We start from the raw sequence: 24,239 nt of genomic DNA on the forward strand, positions 1-24,239 counted from the left end.
AAAAAACTTACAGTTAATATATTATATTTATTTTAAATTATATATCTATTAAAGAAAAATATTTTTTTAAAAAAATATTAAACATTAAATGTTAGTCATTCATATTAAATTTGAATAGTTGAAATTAAAAAAGAATCACGATATTCATCATCATGACAAGCATTGAAACCAGTTTTATAATAGGAGTAGGTTGCCTTTCAGATATACGTTGAATTAAAATTCTAAAAGAAGTGATACTACTTTAGTTCAAAATATCATAAGGAAATATCTGTTTTCTCAAAAACATTTCCTGTTCTGTTGATATTACATAAGGTTTCCATTTGATTCATTGATATTCTTTTCCTGTTGAAAATGGAGGACCTTGTACTGTTTTCCTACATGTGATGTGTTTCAAATTTGAAGTGATGTAATGGGCAGTAATGACAATTTGATATATTCATTAAGCTCTCTGAGTGGGGTTTGGTTGGGATCCACTCAGTGTCATATATGCAATTAGCTTTGTGTTGGGAAGGAGCCTTCGCTCATGAGGATGCATTCTAAATAAATATGAGCCATTGATTTGTAGCATTGGGGTTAATTTGGTAATTGTAAGTTGTTTGATAACAAATATTAATTGATAAAAAAAAAACTGGGTACCTTTTTACCGAATTCAATGTATGTTACTCAATCTGATAATTTTACTTGTGAAAAAGGTTAATATTATATTAGTTTATATGCTCGGTTGGCATGGTGAGGTAGTTAAAGTTATTTAAATAAATTAATTTAATTCTGTGTAAGCATTTCTAGTTAAGAAAACCAGTGGCTGCTGTTCGGGTATTCTTAATAGTTGTATTCAAAGTCTCTATGTTCTTATTTTGTGAACTTTCATATAAGTTGATATCTAGCGTGCTATTGTTGTTTTATGTGTACTCATCTTTTTTGTATTTATCTTTTTTTTGTGAAAATTATGTATTTATCTTTTTACATATAATATAATTTGGCTATTTTATTTAAAAAGTTAATATAATTTTTTGTTCTTTAAGTTTGTTTTTATTTTAATTTTGATCTTTCAAGTTTCAAATCATAGATTTTGATCACTCAAGGTGTTTTTTTTTCTGTCTAAAACATTGGTCCTACAATTTAATAGATATCAGAAGAGGAATTAAAACCCATTATTTAAAATTTAAGAGATTAAAATTAAAATTTATTACCAAAAAAAACTAATAGCCTGGGACTGGGAGGAGGTGAATCTAACTGTATTCTCAAACAATTCGTTTGATGGGATTTGAAGGATGATATTTGTCCTGTGTTTGTTTCCTTTTAACATTTTTGAGAAAAACCCATCAGATCTTTTCAAGAAAAAATGAAATATAAACCATTTATTAGTAGTAAATTAAATAAGGAGGGAAAAAAGAAGAAGAGGACAAATAAAGAGTTGTTGGGCAATACGAAAGGCAATGTTTTTTATACTGTTCTGCAACTTGTTATGATGACTTATTAGTTATTTCAACACTTGCTGACTTGGTCAATAGTTCAAGCGTTGACTGCGACACAAATGCGTCTTTTATAAAAACCACTTTATATGTTTGGCATGAATAGAAAATAAAGGTATTTAAATATAAAAAATTGAAAAAAAAAATTAAGTGGCACACATGTTTATCTATAAAATATTTAAATGATTCGAATAGCAGGGTTATTTTTTTAATGTGCGTCATGATTTTCAAAAAGAACTTGACTTTCCTCTGGCATTTATATTGATGTAAGTGGCCTTCCCAAGCATGATGAAAGCAAACTTCTTTAAAATACTGGTCAAGTTTGATTTTTTTTTTAATTTCTTTCAAACGGATTAATTTGGTTTGGTTTACGTTTTGCTTGAATTCTAATCAAATTAAACTTTTAAACAGTACGGTTAGATGGCAGCACATGTGTCCAGGGTCTTATGCGAGCACGATTTCATGTAATCAATATTAATTAGCTTTTAAAATTGTCATTAAGCCTCAACTAATTTAAATTAAGCTGGATTGGAATATAGGGGTGTAAAGCTCTCTTAAGAATTTTTTTTTCATGTACAGTATTCAAATGATCATATTTAAAATAAGCAGATGGACACTGAATTAATTAAAAACAATTTCCATATTGGTATATTGCGAACAAGTCAAACCAAAAAAAAAAAAAAGAAATTGATATGGATAGCTAACCAATCTTTTAAGATGTGTAGGTGTACCTCTTTCGCGCTCATCGAATCAAGTTCATTTATTGATAATGAAAGATAATTCAACTATTTTTAGTATGTTACCAAAAAAAAAACTATTTTTAGTAATATATAACGCGATATGAAGTTAGGCCCCAGCAGTTTTTATTTTTGTGCTTATTAAATTATTGAGCCTGAGACTCCATCTTCTGGGGATTTTTTTCCGTACACAGAATTATAGAATATCGCCTGATGGAGAATATGGATCATTTTAAATCTATAAAAATTGATGGTCTGTGCAATTACAAAATAGAGTCATACAGGACATGTTTTGCTTTTTTTGAGACCCGCCTAAGTTTGGTACTAGGCCCAGCTCAAATATGATTCCTATTTCTGAGCCCAACAAAATAAATAAAAAAATCTTCAAGTTTCTGTCCGACATTCTCACTTGTTCTTGTTTTCTTCGTTCTTGGCTGATCCCAACCCTACCCACTTTTTCCTCACATTTAGTTATTTCAGACACGATTATATCAAATAAAAATATACCTATGCATAGTTTTTTTAAAAAAAAAACCACCTTTTATTTCTATTCTTCTCTCTTATTTATTTACCATTTACACATCCAAATTTTTTGTCCTGATCTTGCCCCGCTAGCCCTATGTGCATAATTATTCTAAGCTGATTGCTTCTAATCCACTTGACTAATTTTGCCTACCATACGCTTTATATCCATTTATTGATGCAATTAAGCCTTGAATGCCCATGATGCATCATTTGTGGTCATTCCTTATTTGCAACTTTCATAACTTTTTTTTTCTCGATAGATACAAGTATTTTCTTATTGAAAGCAATTCTGTTCGAGATACTGTCATACACTAAATGTATACACCCCTTCTTATGAAAGTTCAAACTTTGATTCATCACGTTGTAGAGAACTAATCTTTTCCGTTATATCAAATCCCTATTGGTAACTTTCACAACCTTAATACCAAAAGAATGCAGCCTTATAAATCATTGGCCCAATACAAACAGTGTGTTGTGTGAGTTCAATTAATCAAGCCTTTAACAGATTTAGGTCTAAATACCAGCTTTTTTACGATATCCCGTTAAAGCTAATCATGCTCAAAGAACTATCAAGCAATAAATATAGATGTCAATCCCTACCAAAAGAGATGCATATATTTAGCGTTTAGTAATGTCTCAAAAAAGAAAATGCATCCGCTTTACAAAAGAACAAAAGTTAGTCCAATTAATGAAAATTTGACAAGTAGTAACTCATAAGACCATGGAATCCCACTACCTGTACAAAAGAATTTATTGGTGAACTATTTCTGGGTAGTTTTTTAAGTACTCCCTAACTGGTGAGTCTTCCTGGAACAAAGCTCACGTGAACTTTTCGACAGGGGGAAGAAGTGTGTGTGTGCTTGCTCACACACACACGCACATATTAAAATATTGCAAGTCTGTAATTAAAGTAATCCCAATGTCTTTCATTCAACAGATATGAAAAATTCATTTCCGTCAGAATGAGTTCACAAATACTACCTACGGTTCTAATTATAAGAGCTAGTTGACTAATTTGAGAAGATTAAGGAAAAAAATTAAGTTAGTTATTTGTAATACTACCTCCGGTCCTTAATATAAGACCTTGTTTGACTTTTATTTTGGTTTTAAATATAAGACCCTAGTCTACTTTTTTTCTCATATTTATATATTTTTTCCAATATAGTCTTTCTAACAATAGTAGTTCTAACCAATATACTTGATTGGTAAGGATATTTTAGGAAAGACAACACATATTTATTACAAATAACTAACCTAACTTCTTTCCTTAATTTTTTCAAATTAGTCAACTAGCTCTTATAATTAGGACCGGAAGTAGCAATAAGTGTTGTCTTTCCTAAAATATCCTTGCTAATTAAGTGTGTTGGCTAGAATTATCATTATTAGAAATATTACTTTAGAAAAAAATATATAAATATGAAAGACAAAATGGATTGGCATCTTATATTTAAGACTAAAATAAAAATCAAATAAGGTCTTATAATAAGGACCGGAGATAGTATTAGACTACTATCGTGTAAATATAATTTCAAGATTATTAACTGCTAGCAGAATATGGCAATCAATCGATGGATGCGATATGCATGTGTACTTATAATTTCATCACAAATTAAAACATTTAATTCTGCAGTGGTCAAACTCTGATTAGATGTTGAGAAACTAAAAATTACTTTTAGTTCTTAATATAAGAGTTAGATAATTAATTTAGAAGATCAAAAAAATTAGTTGAGTTCATTATTTATAACAAATATTTATTGACTTCCTAAACTACCATATGTGGTTATATGCATTAGAATTACTCCTTGACGGGAACCTTTAAAATCAATAGGAATATTTTTAAAAAAATTATAAATTTGAGAGATAAAATAAATTAAAATCTTGTATTTAAAATCAAATCTAATCTCATAACTAGTTCTTCTATTTAGAAGTCAGTTTAGTATAAAACTGTCGAATTAAAAACCATAATTGCATTTTGGTCTGTTGAGTCATGAATGGCGTGCCTTCTGATTGTATATATGTTTGTCTCTTTCTTGTTGTCAACGACTATCATCAAGTTGTATTAATCCCAAAATTATTTGAAAACTTATAATGTTCAGTTACATACATTAATCCTCAATTACTGCTATTTATATGGTTAAAGTCACAGAGTCACACAGAACACATGCCTTGCATTTATATAGGACACTAAACTCTCAGAATTATATATTTATAATCAACCAACCTATAAGAAAACTCAAACGCCAAGAGATGGCGGATTCCAGGGTGAAACCAGAAGATGATGAAGCAAAAGCAGCAGCGAAGGAGAATCAACACATGAAATCTGCAGAAACATCGGTGAAGGAAACAGTTGCAGAGAAAACAGCAAGAAAGTCTATATGGGATTGTGGGAGTCCTTTGTATGATTCGTACGAACTGGTTTCTGTGACTCATGTTATCGAGAGGCATTGGATGATATTCCCATACCAAGCAGCAGCATCATCAAACAACTCGTCATCTCATGAAACTCTGCGCAAATCCTCGTCGTCGCAGAAAACAGTGATGAACAGGATCACGATGAGGACGACGAAAAACAAGACCGGTGGTGAAGGAAGAAACAAGAGGCTTGCTAGGTTTTGTTGTTTCGGGGGGAATAATTAGAACAGGAACAGGCCTTCTTCATTAATCTCTCATTATTATTATCTCCGACGACATTAATGTTATCGTTTCGTTTCACATATATTTTCAGCTTGGCCTGTACCTAATTACCTTGTTAATCCCCATTGCAAAACTCAATTTGAAGCTTTAATCTCAGTGGAAATGTGCAGTTTTTTTTTTTTTTTTGGGGTCAATGTTCAGGTGAATCCCTCCGATGATAATTCAATGTTTCAGATGGAGCTAGATGCATGAAACTCGACCGAAGAAGCTTCATTATTTTGGGCATGTCATTAAAGACATTTAACAAACCTAAAATACTAATGTATGCCAAGTCTAATGAATGAAAATTCAGATTCAAATAAATGTTAGCCGCCATAATTTGTTCAGACAACCCACAGGTGCATTGCACTGCAATTTGCGAAAATGATTTGTGAATATTATGCATTGATATATATATATATATATATATGTGGACCTAAAAAAACGAGCGATATATAGTTTGTGAAAATTATACTTAAAATGGATAGATTGTATATGGATTGATATTAATTTAAAATTTAAAAATATTATTTTATTAAATAATTACGACATATAAATTTTAATATGACATAATTGTTGATGTTGAAATTAACTTTTTTTACGGATATATATTAAAGTAGCGTGCACTTGTTCCATGGTGTGGCTGCCCCACCAGATCTAAAGGGTAAGGATTAATAAAAAAGAGATTATCATGGGTTTGGTGGCCGTCAATAGTCCCTTTGGCCGTCCTTTTCTCTGGCAAATTATATTTTAATAGAGATCAGTATTTTGTATGCATTTGACTAACTTCTTTTAAAAAAAAAATAGCTGGTAATAATATTTTTTCATACAGTCCAAAATGTCGTTATATTACCAACAAAGAGTTGGTCTGAGCGATGTAATATCGCGTTAGATCTTTTTAGATCTCGAGTTGATTCTCAAAAGAGACATATTTATAAGAAGAGAAATCGTGAATCCCAAACCAGATTAATCAGTTGTTCAAATATCTAGTAATAGAATCTAAAAAAAGCACAGGATAATATATATGATTATGTTTAAAAAAATGCTGTTATTTTATGCTGAACATCTGACATTTAATATGGAAAGTGTAATAATTTATTATAATGCCATCAGTGCAGCTAAATTATTTAAGTCCAGTGATGCTTTCTCTACTTTCTCTTACCTTTTTCTAATGTGGATGAATAAAATAAGAAGCATTTCAATTTCAAGCACATCAATTATTTATGGCGCTATTAATTGATTAAGAACATCTGCAAATTCAACTCTCTAAAAAAATAAAGAAAATAATTTCTCACCTTCCATTGTGATTAGTGTCACCTAAGATTAAAAGTGAAAGAAAAATCACATCTAATATATAATCATTTACATTATACAATGGTACTTGACTATAATGCGACAATGTTAACTTTTTTAAGTAAGAACATTATTTGTTTCCCTGTGCATTGCACCTGAAAAATAATAACGCATGGAAACGCTTTGATACTGATTTAAACAGCATTTTGGGTGGGAGATTTCAAATTCACAATCAAATACTCCTGCAGTCCTTAATATAAGACCCATTTAACTAATTTGATTAGATTAAGGAAGTTAGGCAAGTTAGTTAATTATAAGAAATGTGACACGTTTTTCCTAAAACACCATAATCATTTTTCTTAATACCCCATCTCCCTCTTTTACTTCATTATGGTTGAAGGAGTATTCATAGGGTAATTTAAAAAAAATTGATAAATATGAGAAATGGATGTTATATTTAGGACCAAAACCAACTCAACAATTGGGTCCTATATTAAGGACCGAATGAGTAGTTAAAACGTAGAGACAATAGATAAAAATAAAAATAATAGATAAGATATGCGCGTAGTCTAATACAAACTGCATTGTTTACTGGCTCACAAAGAATAAATGTTTTTTTTAAAAAAAAAACTTTTAAATGTTAAGTCGATCGTTTATCATTGGTGATTTTAATTATTATGCTCGGGGAACACAAAGGACATGATAAATCTTAAAAGGAAGTGTGCCATCACAGTGGTGGGCTAGCAGCATCTAAAAATTAACGGAGGGTTCAAGGCCCAAACAGGTTTGCAGTGAGGCCCAGACCAAAACGCTTAAAGCAGTAACAACCAAGCCCACTAACTTCTAAGATTTGAATCCTCCTTATAGAGTAGCCCATATTTAGCGTCTATCTTAGATAGAATTAAAAAAAAAAGAATTATCTCTAATAAGATAAATACCCATGTGTGGTAAAATTTTCTGTGCATGAATTATGCAGCTGAACAATTTTTTTTCCAATGATATTTTTCGCATGTCATTTTGATGCGAACGTCATTATTAACTTTCACCATACGTGTTATATGCTACAGTCAACCATGAGAAAAGTCAAATGTACAAGAATTACAGAATCAGAAGCAAGGGGAAAAAATTTTCATGCATATCGTTTTTCCATAAATAAATTATTCTGTTTTAACTTTAGTAATAAAATTCAATTATAAATTATTGCGTTCATTTTGCCGAGCAGTGACAGCTTGACATTTTCCAACTTTTACGGTTTCAAAACTTGTAGAGTTGTAGTTGTACTGATTCCTGCGAAATGCTATAATTTAAAAACAAAAGGAGATAGCAACTCTTCATTAATTTTTATTCCCTTTTTAAGAAAGACATGAATCGTTTGATATATGCTTCAGTTTATCATGCTTTTAATGTAAATAAATATTAAGGTCTTCTTCGCGTAGAATAATTTGATCGATTTTTTTTTCCAGGGATCGATTTATTAAATTGATGTACAAAGTTTCTCTCTCTCTCAAAATATTAGTCCCCGAGAATATTGACCTATGCCTTGAAAACACGAATCAGGACCTTATCTTCTAGTCTGTTGGTTTGTCTCACATTCTGTGCTTAGGGGAAAAAAAACGATAATCTCTGCTTTGACAATTGATTTTTTTTCCACATATCTTTTCATTGAACATGATTATATTTAGAGAACTTTGCGATATTAAATACTCTTCTGGTCCTTAATATAAGAACTAATTATTAAGTTTATTTCGGTCCTAAATATAAAACATATTTATTATATTTATTAATTTTTTTAAATTACTTTTATGGATACTCCCTCAACAATAATCAAGTAAGTGAGGAAGGGAGGACATTAGGAAAGATTATTATAGTATTTTAGGAAAAACATGTCATATTTTTTTATAATTAACTAACTAACTTAATTTTTTTAATCTAATCAAATTAGTTAAATAGGTTTTATATTAAGAATCAGAGGAATTTAAACATCTTTCATGATTGGATAACATATACATATCTATTTTAATTAATCTAGTTCATAGTTGATAATAATGTTAGCTTTACTTATTTTAATCATGATTTATTCTTCGCCATTAGATTTCCAAATTGCTATGAGTAGCATTTTGAAACTTGAAGGTTTGTTTTCAAAATTTATTATTATTTTCTTAGAAAGATTTCATTAATAAATAGTTTTAATATACATAATTAAATAAATTACTGTTAAAATTTAACACATATTTATCATAAATAATTAATTTTTTCTGACAACATTATAAATAGCTAATTTATACAAATTTTTTGATATATTTAAATTAATTATTTAGCTCTCTACATATAATAACATTATGTCATCATTCGCTTTTATTTTGTATGAAATGAGAACCTTGTTTGCTCTAGATCCTAAAGCACAAAGAAATGGTCATGAGATGCAGCGTCTGTACTACTCCAGCTCAAAATTAAGTATGTGATCTTAAAATAATAGTGGTTTTACTTGTTTCTTAGTTTTTCTTTATATTAATATAATGCAAGTTTGGAGTTGACCAAATCTTATATATAGAATATATCCAATTTCCAGGCCATTAGAAGGTTAATTCTAATCAATGGCAATGACTTGGGATCATGTTTGAGGTTTGACTGACTTAGCTTGTATTGGTCGCGACCCTAATTTAAGATTAACTTTAAGCATTAATTGAGCAAAATGTGAGTGAAGTAGATCAGTAATCATAAAAGGTCACTTCAATAGTAAATCAATTGTCAGGCCAACGAAAAAACACAAGCAAATCAATTAAAAAAATTTATGTGTTGCTTTAACCATCAAGCCTCCATTTTGTGAACATTTTTTTTAACCAAACTCTATTTTTTGTGAACTAATTTTGCTGACGTTTGGTCCAATTACAATTATAATAATTGCATCTTATACAATGGTTAAGATAGCAGTCTTATTGGTTTGGGTAAAAGTTATTATACAGGCTTGGATTCTGATATATAAAAAAAAATAACAACTTGGGATTTTTTTTTCTTTTTAAAAAAGACACCAAGCGGGGGGAGTGAAGTAAAATTTAAGAAACGCGTTTTATTTCTTTCTCTCGAGGAGGATTTTTTCCAGAAGGAAAAAGGATTAAAATTACATAAATGTATTTAAACTTTAAGGTTTTTTTTTTTCCTGAGATAGAATCAACACTAACGTATTGCCTATTTGTGAAAAATAATCATTGAATTGTTATGTTTTATTGCCGAAGCAACATATCAACTAAAAGTCAAGAGCCATTTGTATGTGTAAGTTCAAATGTTCAAAAATGTCTCGTGAGATTTTGAAGGTTAAAATATTAGAAAAAGAGTGTCCGCCGATTATTTAAAGTTCAAAGAAAATACTTGCAAGCCAGCCTAGAATTAAAAATTCAACTATAAGCTAATTGTTTGAAGGAAAAATTATTGATAGATCTACAATAGGAAGATTAAATACGAATAAGTCACAATAATTTAATTTTTTTTTTACGGGTTTGACTTATAAGTATAGCTATTTAACTTGTAAATACGAAAGTCTTGCTTGTAATCAAAGACTTGTAAATTATGCAATTAAATGAAACTGCTAGAATTGAGAGATATAAGCGTCCACGCTGGAAATCCCGCCCATGAAGCGCACGCATTAAAGTTAACGGGTCAGCCAAACCCCGAATTAAGAAAAGATCGTAACATTGGATGCATGATTGGAAGCTAACATAATCAAGCTCTAACTTAAAAATCTTTATAATATCCTGGCGGTTTGTAGGAGTCAACTTAATAATTTTATCCCAACTGGATCCCTGTAACTATGAATTAAAATGGAAGATCATTAGTAAGATTAGAAACCTCGTTATATGATACCGAATAGTTTCGGTATGTGATCTAAAATAAATATAATTTATTAGCTATAAATTTTTTAAAAAATAATTTTTATTTAAAAATAAAAAATAAATTAAATATAAATTATTCAAGTATGATTTAAATGATCCAGATATGAAAGGCTTTTATTACTCGTGCTCATACGATGTTGATTTGTTATTTGATGCCAAAACAAATTAAATTATTATTTTTGACCACGTAAACTGCTATCTGTGCCGATGGGCTTGCCCGTTACGCTAATGACGACAATTCTGATATGACTATGTATCTTAAAAAAGCGTTTTCTAGAATTGCACTTTAATGTGATTAATCTCTATTGGTCTTGCTATTAAAAGAATTGAAAAAAAAAACAGCGTCCAGATCTGATATTATTTTTCAAATACATCTATTATTATAATCTTATTTACAATACATGCCATGCTTTATATTTTTTGTTTGTTTACTTCCAACACCTTAATTTTATCTACAATGCTTTTGTCCTCCTAAATCATAAGTAAAATTGAGAAAACTGCATAAAGGTCTCATTCAAGAAAATCAAATGAAAAAAAGTTTTTTGAAATCATCAAATTAATATGAAGTTCCAAGAAACCTTATTAGTTATTTCAAGAGATTGTACTTGTTTACTTACTAGATTACCCTTGTTTTTTTAATAAGCATTGGCAACTAAAAAGATAGTTATTAACATCTTAAGGAGTGACGATTAATAATTATTATAGCAATTATTAACAACCACTGTATTAAATCTTTATAATGAGCTGAGAAAATATGTACCTAACGTGATAATTAGTAATCATTACACTTTAAGTTGTTAATGACTGCCTTTTCAGTTGTTAATGTATTTTAAAAAATGAGGATAATTTAATAACTGAATAACTGAAATCTCTTATGATGGGTCTCTCAAAATTTTAAATTAATTTTATAATTCCAAGAGACTTTTTATATTTAATGGGTGAGACTTTAATGCAATTTTATCAAGAAAATTTGAACGCTAAATATAACTGAAAAATAATACTCTTCCGATCCTTAATATAAAACCCATTTAAAAAAATTTGATTAGATTAAGAAAGTTAGGTAAGTTAGTTAACTATAAGAAATGTGATGCGTTTTTTCTAAAACACTATAATGATCTTTCTTAATAGTTCGTCTCCCTCTTCTACTTGATTATAGTTGAGGGAGTATGCATAGGAGTAATTTAGAGAAAATTGATAAATATGAGAAATGTGTCTTATATTTAGGATAAAACCAACTCAATAATGAGGTCATATATTAAAGACTAGATAAGTATTAGAAAGTACTAGATGTATCAGAAAAATAATATTAATAAATTAAATATATCATACATAACTTTTTCCTTTTGACCAGCTATATCATACATAACATTAAGATATTAAATACACATAGAAAATAATATTAGAATGCTAAATAACACCTTATGTTAAGAAAGAAAGAAAGAAAGAAAAGGTCAAAAAGAAGCGCATTGATGGAAGATGGGCTGGCGATTGGGGTTGAATGAAAGGGAAGCACATGAAACGTAGTTTTCAGGACATCATTGTCCTTTGAATGTTGAAAAAACTCAGAATACTGCCACCGGCTTCTTGCCAGTTTTATACTTCCTATTTACTCGTATCTTCTGTCTTCTTTACCTTTCTTCCTCAACTTTCACTCCTCCTCTTTTTAAATAAATATGTTGTTCATTGTTTCTGTGCTGCTTTTGTTTGATAATTGTTGTTGTTATTCATTTTTCTACATTTTTAAAAAATATCATTTGTGTTGTTTCATTTGTCCGTAATCAATTGCTTTTGCCCAAATCTGGGGAACTGTAAAGTAAGATTCTCTATGTAATGTCCGTGTTTCCTAATATAGCCTCTCGGATTCAACCCGAGACATGTATATATGAACAGAATAATTTCTTTTGCCAGCGAATAGAATAAATTGAATCATACTTAAAAAAAAATACACATTAAATAATGTTGGAGGTTCCTTACTATTTCACTGGGTTAAACCAAACTTTAGAGTTTACACTCATTTTAGTTTTAATCTTTCAATTTTTAAATTATAGGTTTTAGTATCTTAATTTTTTATTTAAAACATTAGTTCTTATAATCTAATAAAAATTTAGATTATTTTACTTCTTAAAAGATCAAAATTAAAATAAAAAATAAATTTAAGAGACCAAAAATTATATTAACCTTATTTTATTATCATATGAATTTAAAAATCTGAAGTTTAAGAAATTATATAAATTATACATTAAGAAATGTGTAATTTATTTTCATTTGATAGGGAAAGATGTGCAGGAATTTAATTGGGAATAAATAAATGAACAGGTTGAGAATTTTTTTTTGAGTAGGATGGTATCGCTGCCTCAGGTATCCCAGCCACAAACGGCCAGACTAATCCCAGGTGTACTGACAGGTATCGAGCCCATGACATGATAGGAAAGGCGCCTTGCGTTCCCGTTTGCGACCAGTTGGACCCGATCCTTACAGGCTACAGGTTGAGAATTTTTAAATATGAAAATAGTGGTAACGTCCAAAAGTCAAAAGACAAAAGATGTCGCATAAAAGAGAGAAGAAAAAACGGGGAGGGAGAGAGGGACACGCGCCGGGTAGCGTGTGGGACCGATGAAAAGTCCTGTATTCCCCCATTCACATCAATAAACATGAAGCGAAAGAAGCGAACTGATCCAAACAGGACTTTGTCAGAGTTTTTCCCTCACGCGCCTTCTCTCTTTTCCCGCATCGGCCAAAGCCTTGCTTTTTTTCTCTCTCACCATCACGCATATCATTCAACCTCTACCGCCTCTCCTAACAGAAAAAATCATTCCCTGGACTTTTGATTCCATCATTATTTCTCAGAATGTAAAAACTAAAAAAATTATCAATAATAGAACCCAAAATAATACTAAATATTTTCCATGTCAAAGTAAATTCTGGCCCAAAAAGCAGAATTTAAATTTATTTTAAATAATATTGCATTGTACAGGAGCATTAGTGAGACAGGATATAAAAAGCTTGTTCAACATTGCAGAAGTAGCTCTGAACACTTTCATATAAATTTAGACAAAAACTTCTTTTACATACTAAATCATAATTAAAAAATTATTTATAAATCATTCTAAATAAACCCAAATGCACATGAACGGAAACAAATAAAGGACAACGAAGCATCAGTGTGACTTGGTTGCGGGGCAGTGTGAAAGAGTAGAGCAGGAGTGGCATTATCAGAAAAACCGAACCATTCACTAATCACAACCAGCTGAACCTGGTCGTTTAAAGGTGCCGTCCACTAACCACCTGCTTGACCTTTTTCTCTTTCGCAGCCAATCAAACGACGTCGCTCCATACCCTTCCTCCTCGCCCCATTATCTTCCTAATTATTTTGTTTACTTTCCTTCTTCCTTCTTGTCCTTCCACCACCACTCCCTCGGGAAGCGATCCCCTTTCTCGTAAGCCCGACATCCATTATAAACCAGTAAAGTTGGGATTTTTCTGTAATTCTTCATAATTTGTGAGTTCCTCAGGGAAATTTGTCCCCACTTTGATTCTCTCCCTCCTTACTCCTTCCCCGCTTTTATTTTTCTTGCTCGTCTGTAATTTCTGAGAAAATTCCACGGTGCCCAGAAAAAGAGAGTAGAAGAAGAAGCAGGGACAGCACAGCAAAAGCAAAAGCAGAAGCAGAAAAGAGCTCTCTCTCTCCCCCCCTCCCATCTCTCTTTCTCTTTCTCCTTCCCAATCTCTTATTCTGCGTCTTTTCTGAACGAAAGCTCCTGTTAACGGCACCCCACCAGTGCCACTACCTCCGTCCCTTCGTTTTCTAACGTTGTTGCTTCCGAGAAGCCAAGCCTTCTCTTTTGAGGAAGAAGGAAAAAAGCACTCTTTCTCATTTCTCTTGTACTTTGAAAGTCCTATCTTGGAGGCTTCTTCTTCTTTGTTCGTTGGTCATGGTGTTTGTATAGCCCTCTGTTTCCGTTGTTTCTGTACAATGTCGGCATCGGCGAAGGTTCGGTTGGTTCGCTGTCCCAAGTGCGATAATCTCCTTCCCGAGCTTGCTGATTACTCTCTTTATCAATGCGGTGGCTGTGGTGCCGTTCTTCGAGGTACCCCTTCTTCTTCTTCTTGTGTGTGTTATGTGTTCTTTTGTTTTCGAAAATTTTTCAGAGTGGGTTTAATTAAGGGAAAAAACTGCATTTTTTTTTTTCAATTTCTACCTTCATGATCAACAAGATGCTTCATCTGCAACATGTGGATTTTTGTACATTCAATGGCTAGAAGTAAATCAGTTGCTTCTTCTTCTTTCTATTCCCACTGTGTGTTTTATATTTTTGGCCTCACAAATTTTGCACGAGTTGAATTGAAGGGAAATAAATTCGTCTTTTTGATTCTAGCTTCGTGATTGGGAAGATATTGCGTACACGTTATATTGACTTTTTATATATATGTATTTGGTTAGCTTAAGGTGAATCAGCCAAATATTGAAATGTAAGGATGGAGTGAAGCCAGGATAATTTTCTAATCTAAGAACTAAAACGTGAAAAGAGGTATGGATGGATTGGATATTCTGTTGTCTCACTATGGCCTTTGTTTCGTTTTTTTGTTTATTTATTTGCAGCTAAGCATAAAGGTAATGAAAGTGGTAGCTTGTTGGAGAAATCTGATGAGGGAAAGATTGTAGGAGAATCTGCGAAATCAGAAAATTCTTCAGATGTTGATGTTAAGTCCAATAGTGACTCACCAAGGCATATTAACCCAAAGGATTCAGACAAAGAGAATAATAACGGACATGAGAGATTGCCGAGTCAATCCAAGGATTCCGTTGAGAAGGGAGACTCAGAGAATGGTCTTGACATGAACAGGAAAAAAGATGTAGCAGGTAAAGCAACAGGAAGAGAACAAGAAGAATCTCAGCCTCATAACACGGATTCTGAAACCCGGTCCAAATTTTCTGGGAGAATGTCTGATTGGCAAAATGGGGAGAGATGGAGAAACGAGGGGTTTTGGAGAAAGCTGAGAACTGATGTTGAAGGAGCGAGATTTTCCACTACAAACTATCCAGACGAGGGCACTTCAAACAATTATTCCAGTTTCTCCTATGGGGAACAATGGAGGAACCAGAAGGACATGAACGCCATGGACACAGTTCAGCACCTTGAGCAAGATCGAGCTGAGCTTCTCAAGAAACTGGATGAGCTCAAAGATCAGCTTACTCAATCTTGCGAAGTTTCTAACAACCCAAAAGAGAAGGCTGGAGTAGATGGAAGGATGGTTCCTCCAGATCCTTATGTTGGCTCTGACGCTTGGCTTCCTGATGCTGCATCTGGGTTAAACAGAACTTCAGGGCAATTTCTCCGACCCGATAAACACAACACGGCTGGCCCTTCTTATATCAACTACCATCATGATCCATTTGCTTACCCAAATGGCCAAGACATGATGGGAATGCCCAACTTCCATCCTTCGATGCATAATCCAAATCACATTTTTGGATATGGGGATCCTTATGCCTCTCAAATGCTGAGAAGAGGTCCGCATAATTTGTCCCATCAGTTCCCACAACCACCATTGCATCCGCACTTCCCCAAACGTTATGTGGATCCCAGTCCTGATTCATATGATCCATATATGCATAACACAACACTTCACCCGCCTTCTTGCTCCTGTTTTCGTTGCTATGAGAACCAACGAAGAGCTTCAGCACCAGTGCCACCGGCTGCATTTATCAATAACAGATACCCTGATAACATGAATGATCCTATGTTATACCGTCATGAGATCTTGGGCACATATGGTCCACATGTTCATAATTCCAGATCTACCATTCCTCCCGTGAGTTTCCCTGAGGCACAGTCACACTCAAGATGGGCCAGTGATTTAAACCCTGAAATGGCTCCCCGAAGTCGGCCTCGAAAAGTAATGTTAGCTACTGCTAGCAGGCGTTGCCACCCTATAGCTGGTGGTTCTCCATTCATCACATGTTATAATTGCTTTGAGCTTCTGCAGCTGCCTAAGAAAGTGTTGGTGAAAAATCATCAGCAGAAGGTGCAATGTGGAGCATGCTCTTCTGAAATCAGCTTTGCCGTCATCAATAAGAAACTAGTAATTTCTCCCCATTCAGAAGTGAAAGGACTCCCTCCTAGGGTTGATGATAGCATGAATGTGGTCGCAAGTAGCCGCATGTCGCATTCTCACGGTGCTAACTTCTCATCTGATGATTATTCTGGTTATGATTTTCACTCGGTGGATAGAGAACCTGTTTCTTCTTTGCCTGGAGACCCCAGCTTGAACTCTAGCAAGTCTCAAGAGATGCACAGTTACCATTCTTCATCTCCGAGTACCTCTGAGGATGAAAATAGTCCTGAGGCTGCTATTGCTTCGAGAGAGATCGCCAAGTCCATTCAACAGCCAACTAAAACCTCATTGTCTCCCCCACCTGCTGGCTCACCTCTTCAAGAGTATTTTGATTATTCCAGTAATAATAATAATGCAGTGAACCGGTTTGGAAAAGGAAACCGAAGTAGTCGCTCAGAACAGGAGAGGGTGAAATCAGACAAGACTACACTGCGACAAAATTCTTTGAAAGAAGGAGCAACTGCGACTGAGATGGACGTCCATGATTATTCCAACACTGGGGTGTCCCAGGACTCAGGTGATGCAAGCCAAGAGCATGGTCATTCAAGATCTAAGAAGGGAGGTGACTCATTTTTCACAAACATCAAGAAAAGCCTCCGGGATTTCTCCAAATCTAATCAAACAGATAAGCGCAGCAGCAGCAATGTTACTGTAAATGGGCACCCTATACCTGATCGTGTGATTAAGAAGGCCGAAAAGCTTGCTGGACCAATCCAGCCTGGAAACTATTGGTTAGTATGATTTACTTTGCCAAATGCAATCATTCATTTGTTTACTGACAATCTGATCATCAAAATAGAATTCACAAGTCTCGTAACCTTGCTTTTGCCATGTTAGAAAGTTCATACAGGTTGCTTATGAAATGCACTAATTTCCCCGTCTTTGTTCAATCGTTTCATTAGGTACGATATCCATGCTGGATTTTGGGGTGTTATGGGCGGTCCTTGTCTTGGAATAATTATGGTAAGTTCTTTTCTGTCACACTCAAGAGTTCGGATTCCATAGAGCTCTTTGTTGGAACTTTCAGAGAGATGAGAGAGGGAAAACAAAAAAAAACAAAAAAACAGAGAGAGAATAAGATTCCCTATATACACTTTCCAGTCTTTATGTTATTTTCTTTATGAAAGATGCTATGACGACATTACATTGTTCTTTGGCTGTATGCTTTATGTTTGGATCAAGAGAATTGAATATATGGAGTTCTGTTGCAGCCATCTATTGAAGAATTCAATTATCCTATGCCAGAAAATTGTTCCGGCGGAACAACTGGCGTTTTCGTGAACGGTAGGGAACTTCACCAGAAAGATTTGGATTTGCTTGCTGGCAGAGGACTTCCTCTTGCCAGAGATCGATCTTACATCATCGACATCTCCGGAAGAATCCATGATGAAGACACCGGCGAAGAGCTAGACGGCCTCGGAAAACTTGCACCAACGTAAGTATATATAAATCCAATGTTTCTCTTCCTCTTACCTCTTTTTTCCCCAGAAAATTAATGAATCCTTGATCATTTAACAGGGTGGAGAAAGTGAAGCATGGATTTGGCATGAAACTGCCCAGATCCAATGCGTAATGCAAGTGCAGGGGCAAATAATTGTATTTATAATGCTCATGGAGAAATTTTTTTCTCCATGTTTGTACTGGTTTGTGGAAACAATTTTGCATGAGCTGTGCTTGAGATGACTGTGCATGCATGGCTTGCTCTTAGAACGGAGATGTAAAATTTGTAAATTTATGATTTTTATATTGCCAAGAAGAGTAGGAAAAAACTTATCTGAAAGTTTTGGGGTTGATTTTATCGGGCAGCTTTATGAAAACGGAAAAACAACTGTGCTGGGTCTTGTAATTGTAATTGGATCTATAAAAAAAATTTGTAAATCAATTTGATCATCATTTTTGTAATTCCTCCTGTTGTTATTACCGGGTTCTTTAATCGGTCACTAAGTGGATTGAAAACTGTCCCTGCTTAAAGTTTGACGTAATTTTTTTCCTTTTTTCTTCGTTGTAATCTATGATTATAAATATGAATAAATTTTGATTTTTTATTTTTGAATAAATTTAATGACTTATACGGTATCTTTTCCTTTTATCAAGGGCTCTACTAATTGAAATGTTTCCACAAACAAATGATTTTATATCATATTCTTGTAGTGTAATTTTTTTAAATATAAGATTTTTTTTACAGTATAAATTACACTATAAAAAGGGTTTTCTATTTAGGATCAGAGAAATACTATCTTTTCTTTTACCAACTTATATCATATGATTTGAAATCTTAATTACCTCTATTTATTACCCCCCACTCCATCTAATGTGTTATTAGTATTAGAAACAAATGAATTTTTTTTTTTGCCAGCAATTAGAAACAGATGGTTATATCTTGAAATCCAGAACAGGATGAAAAATCAAATCAGGATAAATAAAAAAGGTCCGCAGGAGGGAAAAAAAAAATTTTCTGAATAAAAAATCGTTGTGATAATATTCATGCACGCACTTCAATGAAGATTCGGGGAGCATGTTGATGCTGGGCTTGCAGTACACTGCTGATTGAAATGAATTAAAGGAGGTGGTGGTAAGTCACAAGCAGTGGCCTGAGTAATTGTGGCATGAGGATTAAAATGGGGTAATTTTTCTATAATATAGACATATTAGAATATTAAATTGTTAATTTCCCCCCAAAAAAAATATTACATTGTTAAACATCGAAAATTGAATTTAGCAGAATAGGTTGTATTTATTACTCTATAGTGTTTCGAATAAAAGTACTTTCAACAAAAGAATGTCTATGCATACATGGGGAAAAATATTACGTTGTTCATGAACTGTTTAAGAAATGACTCGTAATTATTCTTTCGTGAATATTTGCATATTCAAAATCCTGAGGACGCAGCACGTGGGACATTGTTTTTTAAGTTCACGAGAAATAAAATAACAGAGCTATGTATAGTCTCTCAGACACCGTCCCACATTTATTCTTCATCCTCTGTGCTCATGGCAGGCCTGCGTCACCAGCGTGTTGGCCTTTTCACTTAATCATACTTTTTTGAACAATTAACTCATAATAAATGCCATATACGGTAATCTGTTACTGATCACATTTGTTCATGGTCGTACATAGAGCCGGTAATATGGGTTGAGCCCGCGGGCTCAACCCACCAACCCGCCAACAAGTGGCGGGTTGGGTTGATAAAAATTAGGACCGTTTTAAAATGGAAGTTTTGAGCCCATAACCACCAAGCCCAGACCCGCGGCGGGCTAACCCGCAGGGTTGGCGGGCCAACCCATTTAACCTTTTTTTTTTTTTGCAAATTTTTTTCCTTTGCCTCTCAGTCTCTACATTCTTAGCCTAATCCATAGTGCAATAGTGAGTAGTCCATGTCTAATAGTCTAACACGGCAACACCAACACGGTCCCAATTTCACATTTTGCTTGCGTGTCACACTCCTCCTAGACCCAATCTCCCAATCGCCCTCGACCAGTCCTAACTCCCAAGTCCGAAGTCCCAAGCCCCAAGCTCTCTGCTCTCTGTCTTTGCTTTGCGCCTTTGCCCTAGCTCGTGAGTGATGATTGGGCACTTGATAGTGATTTGTATAGTGACATTGTGTTTGTGACTTTGTGGTAGTGTTAATTTGGATTTATGTTTTAATTTGAAATGTTTGTTAAATTATTAAGGACATATCATGTTCATTTAATCATATGTTTAATATTTTGATATATCTGAAAGTTGAAACTTGGAACTTTGGATGGGTTCCATGTTTTATTTATGATACTTTCTATTTGCATGTTTTATTTTAGGTATTTAGGAATTTGAGTAGGTTTTATTAAAAAAAGTATTAAAAAAAATTGGCGGGTTGGCGGGCCTAACCCGCCAACTCCCCCTCGTGGGCCGGGTTGAAAAAATTCCAGCCCGTCAAAAAACGGTCCTAAAAAGCCCAACCCGCCAAGCTTCAGGCCCGCCACGGACCAACCCATAATCGGCGGGTTGGCCCATATTACCGGCTCTAGTCGTACATATATGCTATTACACATCATTGTGTACTGTTTATTTATTGATGATTTCAGTATGTTAAAATAATACTGATGGCTCTTACCCCAAAAAAAATTAATAATAATAATACTGATGGCTATTGCTATATCTATTTCTCATCCTCTCTCCTCGTAGGAGTACTGAAAAATCAGTCGAGCACATCGTTTAGTTAGTTGAGAAAAAGTGAAAAACTGGGAAAAAGATTAAAACTTTCGATGGCCTCTATTTTCTTTCTTTCTTGCTGGCCCTTTTTCTGATTTTCTGGATCACCAAACAGCCCCAGATGGTGAAGGCAATGAGGTCTGATTTGAACCCATTTTCGGTTCATAAACACAATCATCATGTGTTAGTTAAGTTCGTTGTTTCCCTTCTCCTTGTGGGTCTCGCTTTTCGTCTTCTCGTTTCTGATTCTATCTCATTATCATCAATGGTAGAGAAACCTTCTATTTTCTCGAAGGAAAAAGCAGAGTCCCCTGGAAATGAGGGCCAAGCCGCTGAGAATGGTAAGGAAAATTTAGAGAATTTTTGTGAATGGGTTGTTCATAGAAGACATGCATGAATAGGAAATGCGATTTAAAGCGGCAAAATTAATCCCATCTCTCACCTTCAACAATGGTCATGGAAAACCATATTGACCCATTTCTTCCTGTTCTTATTTGGGATTCCGGGAACTGATTTTCTTTTCGAAATATGCATGAAGATGGAAATCTAATTAATGCATCTTATTTATTACTACATCCTTTTGGGATTCTAAATTTACAACAAAGAACTTAAGAGAATTGAACTGCTGAAACTTTTGTCGTCTCTGGCTAGAATTATTTACCTCCCTTCATTGATAAATCCTTCCTCTAATTCCCTCTCTATCTCAAACATTAACATCTAAAGAAAGTATTCTTTGTATTTTATTGGCATCATGGTACTAACTTTCTTGTTTCTTATTCAAAGCCATATGAAACTGTAACTTTTTGTTGCTGAACTTATAAGTTGCCTTTTGAAAATTTGGATGCAGCAAAATGTGATCTTTCTGTGGGAGAGTGGGTACCGTACCCATATGGTCCAGCGTACACTAATGAGAGCTGCCATGTGGTTGAAGATTATCAAAATTGCATGAAGAATGGACGACCTGATATGGATTATCTTTACTGGCGCTGGAGGCCACATGATTGTGAATTACCAAAGTTCAATCCACAGAAATTTCTTAATCTTATGAGGGATAAATCATGGGCCTTCGTTGGCGATTCCATCTCTCGCAACCATGTGCAATCTATGCTTTGCATTCTCTCAAAGGTGCATTTAGTCCCCACTGTCCTAAAACAATTTCCTTCTTGTGCTTAGTTATTTTTGCACTTGTGCATCTTTTTCCTAGTCTTAGAAATTTCAGAGAAAACCTGTTTGAATCCACTAGAAATCTTCCAATCATGATGAGTATGAGTAATTAGATGATTAGGTTCAAGGTTTTTACTGAGTGTGAAACAAAGTCAATAGTTGACAATTTGTACAGATTGTATAGTCTAAACACACTGATCATGGAGAATGGTTATAGCCGTTCTGTAAAACTCGTTTTGCATTAAATTGTCATGTCTCACCAACTAAGTTTCTCTGCATGCAATTCTGTAATTAGTATCTTTGTCAGTACTAGTATCCCAACTCTTAAATTCCAAATGTGGAAGACATATTGTACGGTCATGGTTTGCACATTGGCTTCGTACGCAAGGAGAGAATGATATGGATCTCACATTTCATCTTTATAGCCACGATATCCCTTTTATACACCTCTTCGAATGCATCAAATATTAATAACTTTTCTAATGTTGTCTGTTGAATACTACAAACCAGACCTTAACGAATATTGAAATGAGCCTGATCATGAACGAACATCATGAACCAGTGTATAATACTACTGATGCATGGGAATTAGGACTAGCAAGGGAAATTAAGGATAGGGTAATTTGAGAACATACTCAATATCTCTACAAAATGGGGTCCTGAGAGATGTAATCAGCGTCCAGTGAATGATATACTTCTTTCTTATTCTCTCCTCCTTCTAAGTGTCTCAACTACAGTGGTATTTGTTCTTAGTTTAAAAACTCTTTATTACTGTACTATGCTGACTTATATTGAGGCTGCAAGGTTGAATTGATTCTTAATCAAGTACTTAATTCATGCTTCATCAGTGATTTTGTCCGGCAGGTGGAACCAGCTGTCCAAGTGTACCACGATGAGGAATTCAAAAACAGAATATGGAAATTCCCTGCTCACAATGTCACAGTCTCAGTGGTTTGGGCTCCATTTCTTGTCAAAGCAGACGTATTTGAGGACATTAATGGAGTTTCCTCTGCTGAAGCACAGCTCTACCTTGACGTTCTCGACAGAAAATGGATCGATCAGTATGAAAGTTTTGATTATGTTGTGACTTCTGGTGGCAAGTGGTTTCTCAGAACTGCAGTAAACCATGAGAATGGTGCAGTCACAGGCTGCCATTACTGTGCCAACAAGAGCATAAAAGAGCTTGGATTTGAATATGCTTACCGAAAAGCACTACAAGTAGCTTTCAACTTCCTTGTCAACTCCAGCCACAAACCTATTGTAATCTTCAGAACCACCACACCAGATCACTTTGAGAATGCAGAATGGTACAATGGAGGGTACTGTAATAGGACAACGCCCTTCAAAGAGGGGCAAATAAGTCTGAGAGATTTGGATATTATTCTGAGAAATATTGAGCTTAAAGAGTTTCACAAGGCTAAGGCCAAGGCTAATGGTGCTACAAGTCTGAATCTTTTGGACCTGACTGGCCTCTCGCTATTGAGACCAGATGGCCATCCAGGGCCGTACAGGCACTTTCAGCCATTTGCTAAGGACAGAAATGCAAAAGTTCAGAATGACTGTTTGCACTGGTGCTTGCCAGGGCCAATTGATTCGTGGAATGATCTGGTCATGCAAATAGTCGTCAATGGAAGATGAGCTTAGAGATCAGTGTTCTCTGGTGTTCTTTTTGGATCTGCCAGGTCTGTGAATCTATCAGTTCGGGGTGCTACTGATTGATTCTTCCTGAACATGAATTCAGCTTGGAAGTTTTATAGCCAATGCTGATTGGAAACAAGAGATTGTAACTCTGCATTAAACTGTATATTGTGATAGAAGACAAAGCTTGCAAATTACAGATTTGTTTACAGAACAACAAAAGAAATAACATTACCACAGTGTCAAGGTTTTGAAGTGAGACCATGAGAATTTGTTTGGTGAACTCTTAGGCTTTTTTTCAGGTTATGGTTTTTCTTTTGGTCACTCAACTTTTAATTTTAACTCCTATATTCGAAAACATGTAATTGACTCTTTATAACCGATTCACACAAGCATTAGTGTCGTTCTGGTTTAGACACTTTCATGATAAGCCGAATCTACCAGATTTCCCAGTAATCTCCAGAAGCAAAACATCAAGTCGCAAAATGCAAAATAACAATGAAAAACGTCCCACGTCTATATCAGTCTGTGCTGAATCTAATTA

The 24,239-nt window shown here is 34.0% G+C and overlaps 2 protein-coding genes across 2 annotated transcripts; both read left to right on the forward strand.

Annotated features, from left to right (window-relative positions):
- The first annotated feature begins 13,987 nt into the window (after positions 1-13,987).
- On the forward strand, positions 13,988-18,602 carry LOC114750356 (protein ENHANCED DISEASE RESISTANCE 4). The gene is made up of 5 exons (XM_028938930.1): positions 13,988-14,675; positions 15,188-17,435; positions 17,607-17,667; positions 17,916-18,139; positions 18,223-18,602. The coding sequence occupies exons 1-5, from the start codon at positions 14,561-14,563 to the stop codon at positions 18,275-18,277; spliced, it is 2,703 nt and encodes a 900-aa protein (XP_028794763.1). The 5' UTR covers positions 13,988-14,560; the 3' UTR covers positions 18,278-18,602.
- A 2,412-nt stretch (positions 18,603-21,014) lies between these two features.
- Positions 21,015-23,695, forward strand: LOC114750328 (protein trichome birefringence-like 26). The gene is made up of 3 exons (XM_028938893.1): positions 21,015-21,266; positions 21,716-22,018; positions 22,922-23,695. The coding sequence occupies exons 1-3, from the start codon at positions 21,015-21,017 to the stop codon at positions 23,693-23,695; spliced, it is 1,329 nt and encodes a 442-aa protein (XP_028794726.1).
- The last annotated feature ends 544 nt before the right edge of the window (positions 23,696-24,239 follow it).

Source organism: Neltuma alba, unplaced genomic scaffold (genome assembly GCF_004799145.2).
Source record: "Neltuma alba isolate B1F8T4 unplaced genomic scaffold, ASM479914v2 tig00006419_pilon, whole genome shotgun sequence".
In the NCBI taxonomy this organism is placed as follows: Eukaryota; Viridiplantae; Streptophyta; class Magnoliopsida; order Fabales; family Fabaceae; genus Neltuma; species Neltuma alba.